Below are 15245 nucleotides of genomic sequence, written 5' to 3'. Positions count from 1 at the left end.
CGATCGATTTGAATACGGAAGATACGATAGAATATGATCTTAACTTGATTCAACTAAACTTTTACTTGAACCTTTGGTTCAGATTAAGTTAGAGGTTAAGTTAGTCTTCCCATTTTCGCGATCTTTATGGATTCCCAATTAAGGGGTCGGACATTTCCAGGAGTCATCGTATTTTGACGAAAGTTTATGGCAAACACTTACCAGCTGGGCGAGCGTGCCTAAAATGATTATTTTGGTTTGAAGAACGTCCTGAGCACTACTCGATGAAGCAAATGACCAAATTGTAAATTACTTCATAATTTAAGCCAAAAGATTATTGACCCAAGGTATTAAAAACAATTGTTGCCATGATTAAATGTAAAAAAGGTTGTGGACTTGGCTAAACGTAATAAAAGGCTCTTTGATCCCATAAAATGTTAAGATTGTGGGCTACGCTAAATAAAGAAAAGGATCATTGATCCTATAAGATGTAAAAAACGGTAAACAAGGTTTCACACGTCTCCAATAAACTGCTTATTACTTGAAACCTCCATTTCGAACCACTATAATATGTAGCTGTTAAAAAGTGATCTGTCAAATTCGAGTCAAAACCAAAGAACTCGGTTGAAATATGAGCCAAAAGACGTTGAAAGACAGTTTGGCATATCAGAAATACCGATTGAAAGCCACTAAAAGAAGTGGTTTTTGTATGGCATGGTGACTGCTGATGAAAATGCATTCATTACGACAATTCGAAGCGCAATCTTATGTGGAAACTGGCCAATCAGCAAAATCAACGCAAAGTCGAATATCCATAACGCCAATCGGACATGATGTGCTCTATTTTGTGGGATCAGAAAGGCATGCTACGGTATGAGCGGGGAAAGGCAACCGACAAAAACTCATCAAATCAGAGCGAACTGTTGCGGTAAAACCCGCAGAATTTGCGTTTGCGCACGAGGCAATAATTTCCCATCAAGACAATGCTCGGCTTCATGTTACAAGACCGTTTAACAACTATTTGGAAAACAGTGTCTGAGAAATTTTGGCCCTCCCTCCTTATGTATAGCCCTAATCTTCCCCCTTAAATACGTTTCACATCAGAACAGGGTACCAAAAATTGGTTTGATTTATTTCTAGTCGCCAAACTATCGCAGTTCTTTTGAAATGGAATCTAGAAATTACCAGATCGCAGTTCGTTACTGATAACCTCTTTCCATCTAGGATGCGTCAGAAATACAATAAAGTAATGTTTCTTATAAAACAACTAAGCAATTAAAAAAAAGCGCCCAACTACCAAAAATAAATAGATTTTCATATACATGTGTGTGTATGTGTGTACACAAAACATGAAATTAGTAAGACGTTGAATCAGAAAATCGTGCGGAAATCACCAAAAAAATAATAAAAACCAAAAACAACGGCCGAAGCAACTGCAGACTATGGTACATGTAGCAACACGAACATAGACACAAACAGAAACAATAAAAAATAGCAGCAGAAACTTGGACACCGTCTCTTTGGGTGTATACAAAGAGATCTCTGCGTCTGAGGTATCTGCAGCCAAAGTCTTGCCTCCTTTGTTGCTTTACCTTCGACGCTGCCAAAGTCTTCTAGGTTGATTTAGAAAGTCTGCGCGGCGCAACACATTTATCGCGGCGCTGTCGTGTTGGCTAATAGACAGATAGACGTGCAGACTGTAGGTTTCGAGGCAAATGCGAAAAAGTGAAGTAGAATAAAGAAGCAGCGTTTGGGTTGCATTTCGCGTGGCGAGGTGAAAATTCTTATGAGCTTGCAAAATGCAAATAAGGCACACAAGATGAAGATAGAGTAACTTATTGTCGGTTGTGCTTGTGTTTGTATGCACAGTGTGTTGAAAATATATATTTATCACAAGTTATCAGAAAAATTCTAAAATCAGCATAGTAATGACTAGAATCAAGTCGTTGCAGGCAAACTTATTCTGTTTGTAAACGAAGGTTGTTGTATTGGCTAAATGTAAAGATTGTGGGTTTGGCTAAACGTAAACAAAGGTTGTGGAATAGGCTAAATGTAAAGAAATGGATCAGTACCTTATAAAATGTAAACAAAGGGATCATTGGCCTCATAATATACACAAAGGACATTAAAAAATGTAAGCAACGAGTTCAATGGATCCAAGTAAAACCAAAGGTCGCTGTCTCAGCTAAATGTAAACGAAGATAGTTGTCTTGGCTTAACGTATACAAGGTTGTGGAATAGGTTAAATGTAAATAAAAGGATAATTACTCTATAAATATATTGCTCCCCTTTACTCCCAAGTGTTGTCTTAGTTCAACGTAAGCAAAGATTGTGGACTAAATTTACCTCATAAAATGCAAAAGCAAAAGGTTGTTGTATTAGCTAAGTGTAAAAAAAGGTTGTAGACTTGGCTGCATGTAAGCTAAAGTGTAATTGACCACATAATATAAGCCGGAGGACCCCAACAGTTGTTGTCTTGAGGTTGTGGACTTGGGTAAATTTAATAACAGGGCCATTGACCCCATAAAATGTAAAAAAAGGGCAATTGACCCCTTAAAGTGCAAACAAAGTTTCACAAGTCTCCAAGAAACTGTTCATTACTGGACACCTCTATTTCAGATCACTATAGTATGTAGTTGCCATAGTGATTGGTCAAAATCAACTCCTTCTGTGTACTTGAAATCATTTTGTTTCCCCCAATATTCCTAAATAACTTTTCCTTGTTTTAAATTTTCATTCAAAATCTTTCAACAATTTAATTTTTTTCCAACAAAAGCCCACCGTGCACCGTTGCCTAGCAAACATCGCTCGCATAATTTATTTTTGTAGCCATCATTGCACGTTTTTCTCCTGCCGCTGCTGCTGTTGCTCTGTTTCAGCCACTTTTTCTACGATTGTTGTTATTTCTGTAGCGTCGCAGCGCCATTTGGCGGTGTTGTTGTTGTTAGTAAATTCTCCACGAAACTTCATTTAGTTGCTATTGACCACCGTTGCTCTTCTTTATTGACCACAAATCGCTAAAAGTAGCACTCGGTGGACACGTACACGAGCGCATCGAACGACTACACACATGTACATACGAGCCAGCGAACACACACACACACAGCGGCGGCCAAGCGCACAATTTAAATGCTTCGACGCGCACAGCTGGTTCAATAGGCCGCCTAAACCGCAGCATGCGCCACCGCCACAGCCACGCAGCTCCGCCGCTCACCTCACCGCGCCAGCACTCGGCAACTGCAGCGTGTGGTGACTCGGCGTGCATTAATTGTGCATTTGCATTTTATCGCACTGCCGCGTACCAACAGCTCGCACTGGCCGAAGCCGATGCTGGTGCTGCATCGACGCACTCGCCGAACAACATTAGGCAGACGCTGTCGTACGCGTGTTGAGTAAGCGTTTAGTTGGAGCTTAGCAAGCGGCAGCATTTGAAAGAGAAAATCGTCGCTTTGGCAACGGGTGAACAAAAAATTTCAAGTTCACTATCATTTTCATATCGGTCGAACGTGATTGAGGCGACTATTGTACAACAACAACAACTGTGCATGACATTGTTGCTTTCTGCAGCGATTGATGCGATTAGCGCCGTGGCACAACTATTCAAATATGGCAGCATGCGCTCACACAAATACACACAAATATTGGTGTGTGTGTGTGTCTGCCGCTTAGTCGCGTAACGGGTGTCAGTTGCCGGACGCTTTGAGCTGGCAGCGAAATGTTGGCGCGTCTAAATACAGCCGCATGCCACACTTTTTCCCACAACGCGCGTATTTTATTCGAACAACAACAACAACAACATCAGTAATTGGTTGTCCGTTGGCTGATCGACTGGTTGTTGGCGACGACGCCGATATTTTCACTTGATTTTGTATTTATTTTAAGCTTCATCCAGCTGCCACAGCTGCCGACGCGCCCACAATATGCTAACAGCCAACATTTGCATAAATTTTTATTAGTTATTTGCTTTTCATTACAACGATTCTTGTAGTTTACTTTAGTGTTTTCATTTATTTAATTGTTTTTTGCTACCTGCAGTAGTTTGATATATTTTTACTTATAACTAGAGTAGCTTGAGGAGGGAAGCGAGACGCATTTTTAGACAAAAAAAGGAAAGAAGCCGAAATGCATAAGTATGAAGAGCTTGACAAGCTGGCCGACAGGTGTTATGCTCGAAAATTCTACGAAAAAATGCGGCGACTAGCAGAAGGTTTCAAAACCGGAACATACTCTTGTAGAACCCCAACAGGTGATCTAGTGACTGATGCCAAGAGCTTATTGAAATTATGGAGGGAACACGTCTCCAACCTGCTGAATGCCAGTGAAAACTTAACACCAGGATATGGTGAGCCCGATTCCCCTATCAATGATACTGGAGCGGACGTTCCATTGCCCGACCATAAAGAAGTTTGAATAACAATTACCCGTCTGAATAACAACAAAGCAACGGGGACCGATTGATTGCCGGCCGAGCTATTCAAATACGGCGAAGAAGAACTGATAAAAAGCATACGTTAGCTTTTTTGTAGAATATGGTGGGGCGAAAACATTCCCTATGGTTGGAATTTAAGTGCGCTCTCCCAATCCACAAAACCCAACTACCGTTGGATAAGCCTCCTCAACATAGCGTAGAAGGTTCTATCGATCGTATTGTGTGAAAGATTAAAGCACACCGTCAACAAACTGATTGAACCTTATCAGTGTGGCTTTAGACCTGGCAAATTAAAAACCGACCAGATATTCATCATGTGCTAAATTTTAGAAAAGACCAGTGAAAGGAGAATCGACACACATCACCTTTTCGTCGATTTCAAAGTTGCTTAAAATGAGCTGCCTTTATGCCACTATGTCTGAATTAGTATCCCCGTAAAACTAATACCGCTGTGTAAACTAACTTTGAGCAACACCAAAAGCTCCGTCATGATCGGGAGGACCTCTTTGAGCCGTTCCCTACCAAACTAGGTTTCACACAAGGCGACTCCCTTTCGTGCGACTTCTTTAATCTACTCCTGGAGAATATAATTCGAGCTAATAGAGAAGGAAGACCATAATTTTGTATATCTTAGAACCAGAACTAAAAATAACGACAACGTCAGCCTCGAAATCCAACGGAGAATAACTTTTGCCAACAGGTGCGATTTTGGATTGAGTAGGCAATTGAGAAGTCAAGTCCTCTTTCGACGAACATACTCGTAGATCAAAATCTATAAGTCACTTATTTTGGCGTCCTGCTATATGCTGCAGAGGCATGGACGATGACAACATTAAACAGTCGACGTTGTAAGTTTTCGAAAGAAAAATTTCATTCATCGTCAAATTTCATCTTCCAGCAATCATAGGAGTTCTTATTGGACATTAATAGGCATTCGTGGAATAAGCCTGACGATCTTCTCTATAAAGAAACTTGAGGTGGAAACATCCAGCCTTTCAAAGACAGAAGTTTAAATATCTCAACAGTCATACTCCAGACTTTTGCTCAGAAAGTTTCGTTAAGATGAGAATCTGCATTTAATTTCTAAGCAAAAGTTGCTTCATAAATTTTATTGCGAAGATTTTGCAGTAATTTTCTGAAGCTTAAACTAGTCTATTTTCCACTTTCACTCTCAACAAACATTAATATTGTCAAACTTTTTCTTATTGCTAAAAATATACATATGTATGTATGTATGTAAATATTTTTTACTTGTCTTGTTGAATTTTGCGCCATTCACAGCAAATGTCGTAATTTCGGTTGTCATATTAATATTTATTAGCTTGGAAGTAGGTGAAAATTTTTAGTTGCCCATGAACTGGAAAATATAAGTGAAACGGGTTAATGTGGAGCAAAATCATATTGGAAAACCTGGCGGTGACAAACGAGCAAGTTTAGTGGATATTGCCAAATATTTTTTAGGTACCAGTGCTAAATGAAGGAAAAAATAGTATAAATAATCCAACGAGTCCACTTATGGTTAGTTTTGGGTAATATTGGGTTAGTGGGTTGAATTGAATACTTGTTTTTGTGGAAATTAGTGGTTAGCGGAATATACATACTTGGAAATTACAGAAAAAAATGGATTTGTTATTATTTTTTGACTCGACATAAATATAAGTAAACGATCAGCTGGTCGAGGTATGTCGTCCGAATGGATGAAAACACTCTAGCTCTGAGATTATTCATCGCAGTACGCGTCGGATGAAGCAGACGAAGAGGCAGACCTCCACTCCTTTAGAAAGACCATGTGGAGAAGGGCCTGGCTGCACTTGGAATCTCCAATTGGCGCCAAACAGCGATAAGGAAATACGACTGTCTCGGCCTTAACCGCGTAAGAGATATCTACGCCAATATAGAAGAAGACACAGGAGATCGTTTTTTGACTTTAACTTACTTGGTCACGTAAGGGACCTAGAACGTAAAGAAATTACCGATATTTCATAATAAACATGTATATGTACTTCTATCATAATATGCTTCTATTTGAGCAAAATGGAATGGCTTAAAGGTGAAAACCAATGGAGTCTGTGAAGTTGTGGATTTCAAAGAGCTTGCAACTTGGCCAGGTACCTCGGGATATTGTTTATGTAGTATAGCTTGCAGCTTTTGGTTAAAAGAAATATATATTATAAATGTACATATACCATATACATATGTATGTATTTATGGATGTAATGTCAACCAGCATCGCCTGAAATTCTTGTACTTCACAAAATTTTGCATTTCAGCCCACATGACGGGCAAATTCTATGGAACTGCAGCCAGCACAGTGAGTGGACGATTGAAGATTAGGAAGAAAAACGACTAGACACTTACAGATGTGCTTTCATACATGAGTATGTGTATAGCATGGAAATTATGAGAGCGTCACAGTAGCGCTAAGCCATAACCACTGGTGGGCAGCAGTCGAGCTGACTTTGGAAGCAAAGTTGCAGACAAACGTACTCGGCGTGCAACAGAGTAAGTGTAGTCGGAAAAAATGCGTTGACTTTTTTCACTTTCATCCACACACGGAATTGATAGACATATGCACTATCTGCTGTGGGCCTAGAGCGTGATGTGCCAAGCGTCTCGAGTTTGAGACGCCGTGGAAAGGCACAAGATCGGCAAGATCGGTGTCAACGGCGACCGCGCACCGTTTACAACTTATTGTTTTTGTTTTTGGGTGCCCGAATATTTGCGCAAGCATAGATGCACACATACAGGTAGCTGTTGCAGCGAGTGAATGTACAACAATAAAAGCAACAACTGGCAAACGGACAGGAAAACATGCCGCATTCCACAGCTCAGCGCCGCGGAGGACGACTCAATGCGAGTTGTCGAGTATGTGTGTGAGTGTATGTTAGCGCATGCATGCGTGCCTTCAGGTCAATCAACGATATGGAAATTGTTCCTCCTTTTACGCGGTGTTTTGCAGTTTTATTTTTATTTCGTGCTCTGTTTTGGTTTTTTAGAAAAAATGCGAAAAATTTAGAAAGTGAATAAATGATCTCCGCGGAAAGTGAAGATTTATTGGTGAATCGTGAAAAGTGCATGGCGCAGCAGACGTAGGTGGCAGTGCGCGCACTTGCCGGTTACGTGACTGCAGGTTGTTTCGGTTAGTTTTTTCTTTTTTTTTTGTTAGTTTCAAAAATAAAAAGCTCTACATTGTGTTGCTGATGCAAGATTGACGCGATTTGAAACTTTTGGATGTGATATGAACCGTGTTTACACCATTTTGTCTACCCAACTACCGAAAAATTTTTAAAAATAACATTTAAGGAGCTGTATCCATTAAGGATTACAAAAAGTCGATATTTTTTTATTTTTGGATTTCAGATAATTTTAAGCAGAAAACTTTTTCTCACCGCTAGAAACCTTTTTCACAGGTCTGCCAGGAGATGGGCTAAGAGTTCAATGGAAAATATATGTATATTTTTCAAAATTAATCTGTAAATATCTGTAAATACACAACATTTTTAATAATTTATAAGGTGTAATATTTATTAAAAACCTCTACCAGAAAAAATTACAAAAAAACGCTTTTTTCTTAATTTCAAATGGATATGTATATGTTTTATGTATGTAACTCATAAATGAATAAATATTTTTCCATTACATAAATTTGCACATTTAAATTTGAACATTTAACGCCAGCAATTTGTTTCAAAAGCAACCCTGCATTTCATACTGTGCGTTCAGTCAAAGCCTATGGCAAATTAATTGCATGCATTTAGGCTGAACAGTTACGACAATAATTACTAAATTTTTGCTATGACCGATAGTGACAATTTAATGAAACTTCATTATAAGCATCAAACTAATATTTACTAACCAAATTTTTATATAATAATTAAAAATAGTATTACCCAATTGAAAACTATCTCATACAACAAGAGATGCTTTTGCACAATTTTTTCTTTCTCACTCTTTCTCCTTCTCACCATTTACACAGTTGGCAACGCTACGAAAATTTCAGCGAAAAGAGACCAGGGTGTCCCTTTCTGACTGCAAAGCTGTCGAAAATTCAGTCTTGTTTTAGCGGCTGAGCGAGTGTGAACGGCGTGGCAAATGCGCGAGTAGTGCAATTTTAATTCGAATGTGCGAAGAAGAAAACTAAGAAAAGAGACCAAATTGAAGATTTTTCCTTTCATCAAGTTTAAACGAGGTAAATATGCGTTACGGCATCCAAATTGCGCTAAACCGAAAGTTTTGCACATAATTTTAATAAAATGTTGTATAAGCAGAGAACTTAAATGTTTTAAGAACTTAATATGTTTTAAGTTCTCTGGTGTAGGCATCCGCCATATTGCTTTTCTTGTCTATTCGTCGTCGGGCGCACTGCTCGCTCTACCCAACTGTACGAGTACGAGTGCTGCCGCTTCTGCTGATGTTTTACGACGACGGCAATAACGAGATCGACGAACGGCTGCCCTCATATAAATCGAGTTGAAGTGGCGTGGAAGAAAAAAGGAAATTTCTTGCTTACTGTCGCCTGCTCGCACGTAGTCTACTGCGTTGCTGGAATTTGTTAGAAAAAGAAAAAACAATAATAAAGGTGAAATATTTGTACACAAACCGCCAAAAACAAGATAGAAGAGTAAGATCAAAACAAAAGTGTTTATAATCATCATAAATTGTACTTAATTGCATAGAAAATGAAGGTGCAAATTGTAGTTCGTGTACTTCCTATGCTAATATATGTATTGGTACATAAGTATGTGCCTAGTTCGTGTATTCGGATTTGCTCGAACAGCAATTGATTTATGCAATGGTGTGCGAACGTAGCCAATACGTAGAAAAGTGGCATAAGATATGCGAAATTAGTGACCAAGTGTATGAATGACATTAAACTCAACAAAAACAAATTAAAACTATTTTCCCCTAAATATCGGCGTTTCTTACAATCAATGACCCCCACTAGCGCGGGCTTGGTCATACAGTGCAACATGTAGAACTAGAAGAATACCCGCTACAACATAAATCATGCATATGTAGGTGTGCCTGCTTGTTGTACAGTGAAAAAATTGTTGCTCTTCATAGTCATCGTAGACTTTCTATAAATTTATCACTGCTCCCACATGGATATTTCCTCAATCATCTTATATTGCACTTTACTATTTCGTTCGCTATTTCTCTCGGGTGCATTCAATGCTTCTCGCTCGTTTCTACTATCTTTGATTAACATTTTTTCTTTCAGCCATTCTCTTCAAAATAGCTTTTAAGAGGATTCATTGCACATTAATTTGCTATGTACTTTCCTATATTCATATTGTTGTCTTCGTTGTGTAAACGTCCAACGAATAGATTTAGTAGCGAGTGAGAGGCTGGCCAACGAGTAGAGGGTAGCGCCATGCAGCTTGCCTTTTCTCGCCCTTATATAGCGTTGCCAGAATTTTTTAGCTGGTTTTGTTTTGCGCAATTTTTAATGCTTTTAGTCTGTTCTATGGAAGCAAGTGTGTTGAAAAAGTACGACTATGTATTTTGAGTTTTTGAAAACAACTTTATACCAAAGATGTAAACAAATCTCTTGGGTTGGTGAACTATGAAAGTTCCAAAATATTTTGGCGCGCAAATAGCCAATTGGTATAATATATTGAATAATAATGTAATTAATGAATGATGCTTATTTTTAACTTTATTTACAGTTTAATACGTTTTAATCGCTCCGATGATGGAGGATCTGACGAAGAATATAATATTCACTACGAATGCAATAGGCGCCAATGGGCAGCCTACCACTATACAATACCAAACAGCTGATGGCACCATATTAAAACAGCCGAAAATAGAGGGGCAGAAGGAGCAGCCCACATTCTATTATACTACCACAAATGTAAGCAATTATTCAATATTAACCATAATTCTAATAGTTAGATAATTAACATTTTGATGCTTTTGCAGGGAGGCGCAGCTACTACAGTTAATTTGGCGCAACTTACCACTGATGACAACAAAACGTGCTACATAGCACAACCCGTTGGTGGTTACAACTACGCGCTTGTGAATGGCATGCAACTAAATCAAGGTAGCACCATCGGTATTGCCACATTGGATGCACAGGGACGTTTGCAGATTGTAAACCAAAACAAACCAATTGCAGCAGTAAGCACAAATACAAAAGTGAAATAAATTCATTTCTATAACTTCCATTATTCGCTAGTCTTTACAGGCCATCTCGCCCATGCCAAATACCATCTCGAATATCAGTTTCAAATGCGATGTGTGCGGTTTAATGTTTTCACACTTGGCGCTATTGAATCACCATAAACGTATACACACGCAGGACGGTAGTGATCAACAACAGGGTCAACCCGAAACCATAGTTGTGAATGCGCAAGGATTAGTACAGACACAAAATATAATCACAGAAAATGGCCAAATGGGCCAGATACAAATTGTGGCCACAGAAGCTTTGGAACCGGCCACAACTGTCTTGCAACAGCAACAACAACAGCAGCAACATAACGCAGTGGTCACAAATGTCACCACGCAGAATACCGGCAATGAATTAGCCGTCAATACAACCAACATCGCTGGCTTAAAATCCGTTAAACTCACACAATCAAAATGTATAACATGTGGCAATCAAATGTTGCAGCCAGCCAAACGCAAAGGACCAAAACTGGTACGTTGCGAGGATTGTATACGTGCCGATCAAGAGATTCAAGCACCACAAGGCATCACGCCCACGCAAATTTTCGTTGCACAAGATGGTGACATAAAATGTGAATTAAATGAATTTGTAACTGGCGGTAGTGCGGATTCCTCGCCAATGGATACGCTTTCAGGTCAAGGTGGGATGTTAACACATCACCAGTTACAACCAGTGCAGGTGGTTACAGCTGGTTCACCGGAGTCACATCAACAACAAAGCAGCCAACAGCCGCAAAATATTGCGCCGAAGCAAGAACAAACTGCGGTCAATAATCATCCAGTGAAGAAACGCAATCAACAGCAAGTGACCAAATGTCAAAAGTGCAATGGATCTGGTGTGGTGTTTGTGGGATCAGGCACGCCGGCCACCAAACAGCAGGCTGTCAATGTAAAAGCAGAGTGAGCACATCTTAAAATTCTTTATATTAATAATACTATAACAGTATTTCGTTCTTCCACATGCAGAAACCCCAAGCCGTTTACATGCAACATTTGTGGCGGCACCTTTTCGCGTTACTCGAGTCTGTGGTCACATAAGAAACTACACAGCGGCGAAAAGAATTACAAGTGCACAATTTGTGGATTGGCTTTTGCAAAGGCGGTCTACTTGAAAAACCACGCAAGGATACACACCGGCGAAAAGCCTTACAAGTACGTACCATTTATATTTATATACAAATAGAACAATTACTAAGTTTTATTTCCTGCCTTGTTCTGCAGATGTCAAACATGTGGCATGCAGTTTTCGCAATCGCCACATCTCAAGAACCACGAGCGCACGCACAGCGGCGAACGGCCATATGTCTGCGAAGTTTGTGATAAAGGCTTCGCGCGTCACGCCACCTTATGGAACCACCGGCGCATACATACCGGCGAGAAACCCTATAAGTGTGATATATGCGGTTCGGCATTCTCACAGGCTGCACATTTGAAGAATCACGCAAAAGTGCACTCCGGCGAAAAACCATTCCGTTGCGATATCTGTTCTGCGGCGTTTGCCGATCGCTTTGCGCTCAAGCGGCATAGAGGCATTCATCAGAAATACGGTTAGTTAATATACAAAATCATATTATCTGCATTGAAGTAAATTAGTGTTAACGGTACTAAAATGTGTATTTGTATTTGTAGGACAAACTGCACCGCGACAACCAGCGCAAACGCAGCAACAACAGTCTATGACCACCGACGGGCAAAGTGTCATGATACATAAACAGGAAATACCCGAAATGGATGACGACGCACAGCAAGAGGTGATCATATCTGGCTTATAGACAAAAGCGGCAACAGCAACAGTTGCCACAAACGCAATTATTGCTGCGCAGCGGTATCAATTACACGCGACAACCACTTCCGCTACCCCCACTTTAACGGCGACAACGACAACGAGTAACAAGTTGCAACAACCACCAGCATCAAAAATGCAACAACAAACAACGTTACCAACACAAACGCAACAGCAAACTGCAGTTGGTGTTACAACAACTGTAACAGCCAACATCAACAGCCAACAGCATCAGATAACACAACTTCAAACGCAACCGCAACAACAACAACAGCCACAAACTCAAACACATATGAGTCAACAACACTACACTACCACATATTTGCATGATACCAATAATACGGCTACAGGTGCAACAACAACAATAGTGCGTCCACCAATGCAAACTGTCAGCTACTATTACCAGCAGCACACGGCAACAGGTGAAATAATTGTTGCTGCAACGCCCACGCCCCTAACGCCCTCTACTTCGGGCAATGTGTATCCACATGCATAGAGGAGTTACCAGGCTAAAGGCGCTTGGACGCTATGGTAGTTGCTGTTGTCTTCATTTTATTGCTGTTGTTTTAAGCAGTTGTTGCAATGGTAGGTTTCATTGTGCTTGAAGCACACATGCAATCTACAGTTTGTGATTTTGTTTACAGTGCAGCATACTTTTCCAACTTCTTTATATATTAGTGATTCTTACTAAAATCGGTTGGATTACCAAATATTTAATATTTGTCCCTACACTTGTTTTGTGCGCACCGTTTGCGTTTCGGCTTTGTCTAAAACATTTTTGCGCTAGTGATTTTTCTTGGTTTTATGTGCCACTAAAAGCAACTCAAGCAATTCGAATTCGCATTACGCACGGTTTAATTGATAACTAAGCGTCTCGAGTTCGCAAGAAATCGCCACTACCGTTATTCTGCTAAGAAAAGTTGCTGCAACTCTTCCAAGTAAACTTTGTTGGTTCGCCTATATTCAAAAACTTTTATAGTTTCGGTTAATATTCCCAATGATTTCCAACCGTTTTCTTCGCGTTGTGTAATTTTATCTAACTGCTCAACAATTTTGCGACCGGATCAGCGTGGATAGTTGATTACGTTTGTTTTAATTTTATATATACATATATATATTAAGTATACACATAAATAATTATTATATTTCTATTAATTAGTCTAAACAAATTCAATTTTTTAAATAATAAATACATACCAATAATAAATTAAAAAATTATTATAAAAATAAAATTTAAAAATGCAATATTCGCACTTTTGGCGTGTTCGAGTGTAACGTATTCGTAAATTATTATTATTAGAATTTAGTCATCGCAAGAAGTAAAAAAAAAATAATATACAGCTGTATATTAGCGAAAAATGTTGCACGAAAATATGGGCATAAATAAATATATTTAAAATTAAATTAATATTAGCGATTTAATACCTAAATAAGCTAATTTGAAATCAAAAATACGTACGAAACAATAAAAGTGAATTTTTAGAAAATAAATGAAAAAGTGGGATTTTTTTACAAAGAATACTTAAACAATTTTTTTTTGTTATAGAAATTAAGCAAAATTAAAATAAAATTTTTTCGGTAAAAATTAAACAAACGGGAGAAGAATATTTTTTTTAGTGAAAATTAACAAAAATAAGAAAAAACCAAACTGTAGTTTTTTGTTGTGAAAATTTTGTTTTTTTCTTTTGTAAACTTAAACTATTTTCGTTCCGAAAATTAAAAAATGAAGATAAAAAACATTATAGAAATAATGATCACTCTATCATGTGGTTACCTCTAAACTGACTGAGTTCGAACGATTTCACAGTGCGAAAATGTGTGAAATCGGGCTACAACCACACCTATTTCCCATATAACGCAATTTTAAATTCCATTTGATTCTTTTTTATGACCAGAAATTATATATTTGTTTATTTATTTATTAGTATACCATAAATATAAAAAAAAATAAGTTGAAGTTTGATTAGAAATACGAAAATACTTTTTCGACTACCAACGAGATAAGCCTTTGTGTATCCAAATTGGACCAAAACTGTTTAAGCCGCTAAGTACGGAATATTTGGATCCCAGTATCTATAGTTGACTTTTGGCCAAAAATATCGGTCAAATAAATAAATAAATATTATGGAAACTCAGAGAACATTTTTAAAATCAAGTTTTGCTTACACCTGAAGGTATTTCGCCGGCTTTGATCCTGGCATGTCGCAAGAGTATGAAATGTTTGGTTACACCCGAATTTAGGCCTTCCTTACTTGTTTTTAATTTTTTTATATTTTTGTTTTAATTTTTAATATTTATTTTACTTTTTATAATTGAATATTTAAAATTTTTTTTTTTAGTTTTTTTAAATTTTTTTTCTTCCATACGTGTTTTCCAATTTTTTTGTTTTAATTTAAATTTAAATATTTTTGTACATTTATAAATTTTTTTTTTACATAAATAATTATATATTTCCTTTAAATTTGTTTATATTTTTTATAATTTTTTTATGTTATTATTATTTTAATGCTTTTTTTTATTTTTTAAATTTTAAATATTTTTTTTTAAATTTTTTAAAATTTTCGCTTTAATGTTTTGCTTTTCTAATATTCATAAATATTTTTATTTTTTATATTTTTAATATGTTTTTTACTCGCATAAATATATATATATTTTAAATTGTTTATATATTTTTTTAAATTTTTTATATATTTTTATTTAATTTTTTTATTTTTTTTATAATTTTTCTCTATATTTTTTAAATCCTTACGTCACGTATCTGACTTTCAGTTCCACGAGCAATTCCTATAAAGCTTTTGGTGTCTGGGGGAGTGGATTTTTGTGCGAGTTGACTAAGTTCGATGGACTGTTCGGTTTCAGGCCCCCTTTCTAACAACT

The 15245-nt window shown here is 37.7% G+C and overlaps 1 protein-coding gene across 4 annotated transcripts; it reads left to right on the top strand.

Annotated features, from left to right (window-relative positions):
* Positions 1–8318: 8318 nt before the first annotated feature.
* Positions 8319–13608, top strand: LOC105232351 (zinc finger protein 420). 4 transcript variants are annotated; one of them, XM_011214007.4, is made up of 7 exons: positions 8319–8597; positions 10078–10265; positions 10334–10534; positions 10593–11485; positions 11552–11737; positions 11807–12132; positions 12215–13608. In XM_011214007.4, exons 2-7 carry the CDS (start codon positions 10101–10103, stop codon positions 12355–12357), a joined length of 1914 nt encoding a protein of 637 aa, XP_011212309.1. In that variant the 5' UTR covers positions 8319–8597; positions 10078–10100; the 3' UTR covers positions 12358–13608. The 4 variants fall into 4 exon arrangements, with proteins under 4 accessions (XP_011212309.1, XP_011212311.1, XP_011212310.1 ...); XM_011214009.4 differs by lacking the exon at positions 8319–8597 and adding an exon at positions 8852–8987; XM_011214008.4 differs by lacking the exon at positions 8319–8597 and adding an exon at positions 8891–9029.
* The last annotated feature ends 1637 nt before the right edge of the window (positions 13609–15245 follow it).

The sequence above is a fragment of the Bactrocera dorsalis genome, chromosome 1 (genome assembly GCF_023373825.1).
Source record: "Bactrocera dorsalis isolate Fly_Bdor chromosome 1, ASM2337382v1, whole genome shotgun sequence".
NCBI lineage: Eukaryota > Metazoa > Arthropoda > Insecta > Diptera > Tephritidae > Bactrocera > Bactrocera dorsalis.
Note: the sequence above shows the minus strand (reverse complement) of the source record. Positions and strands in the feature narration are given on the sequence as shown.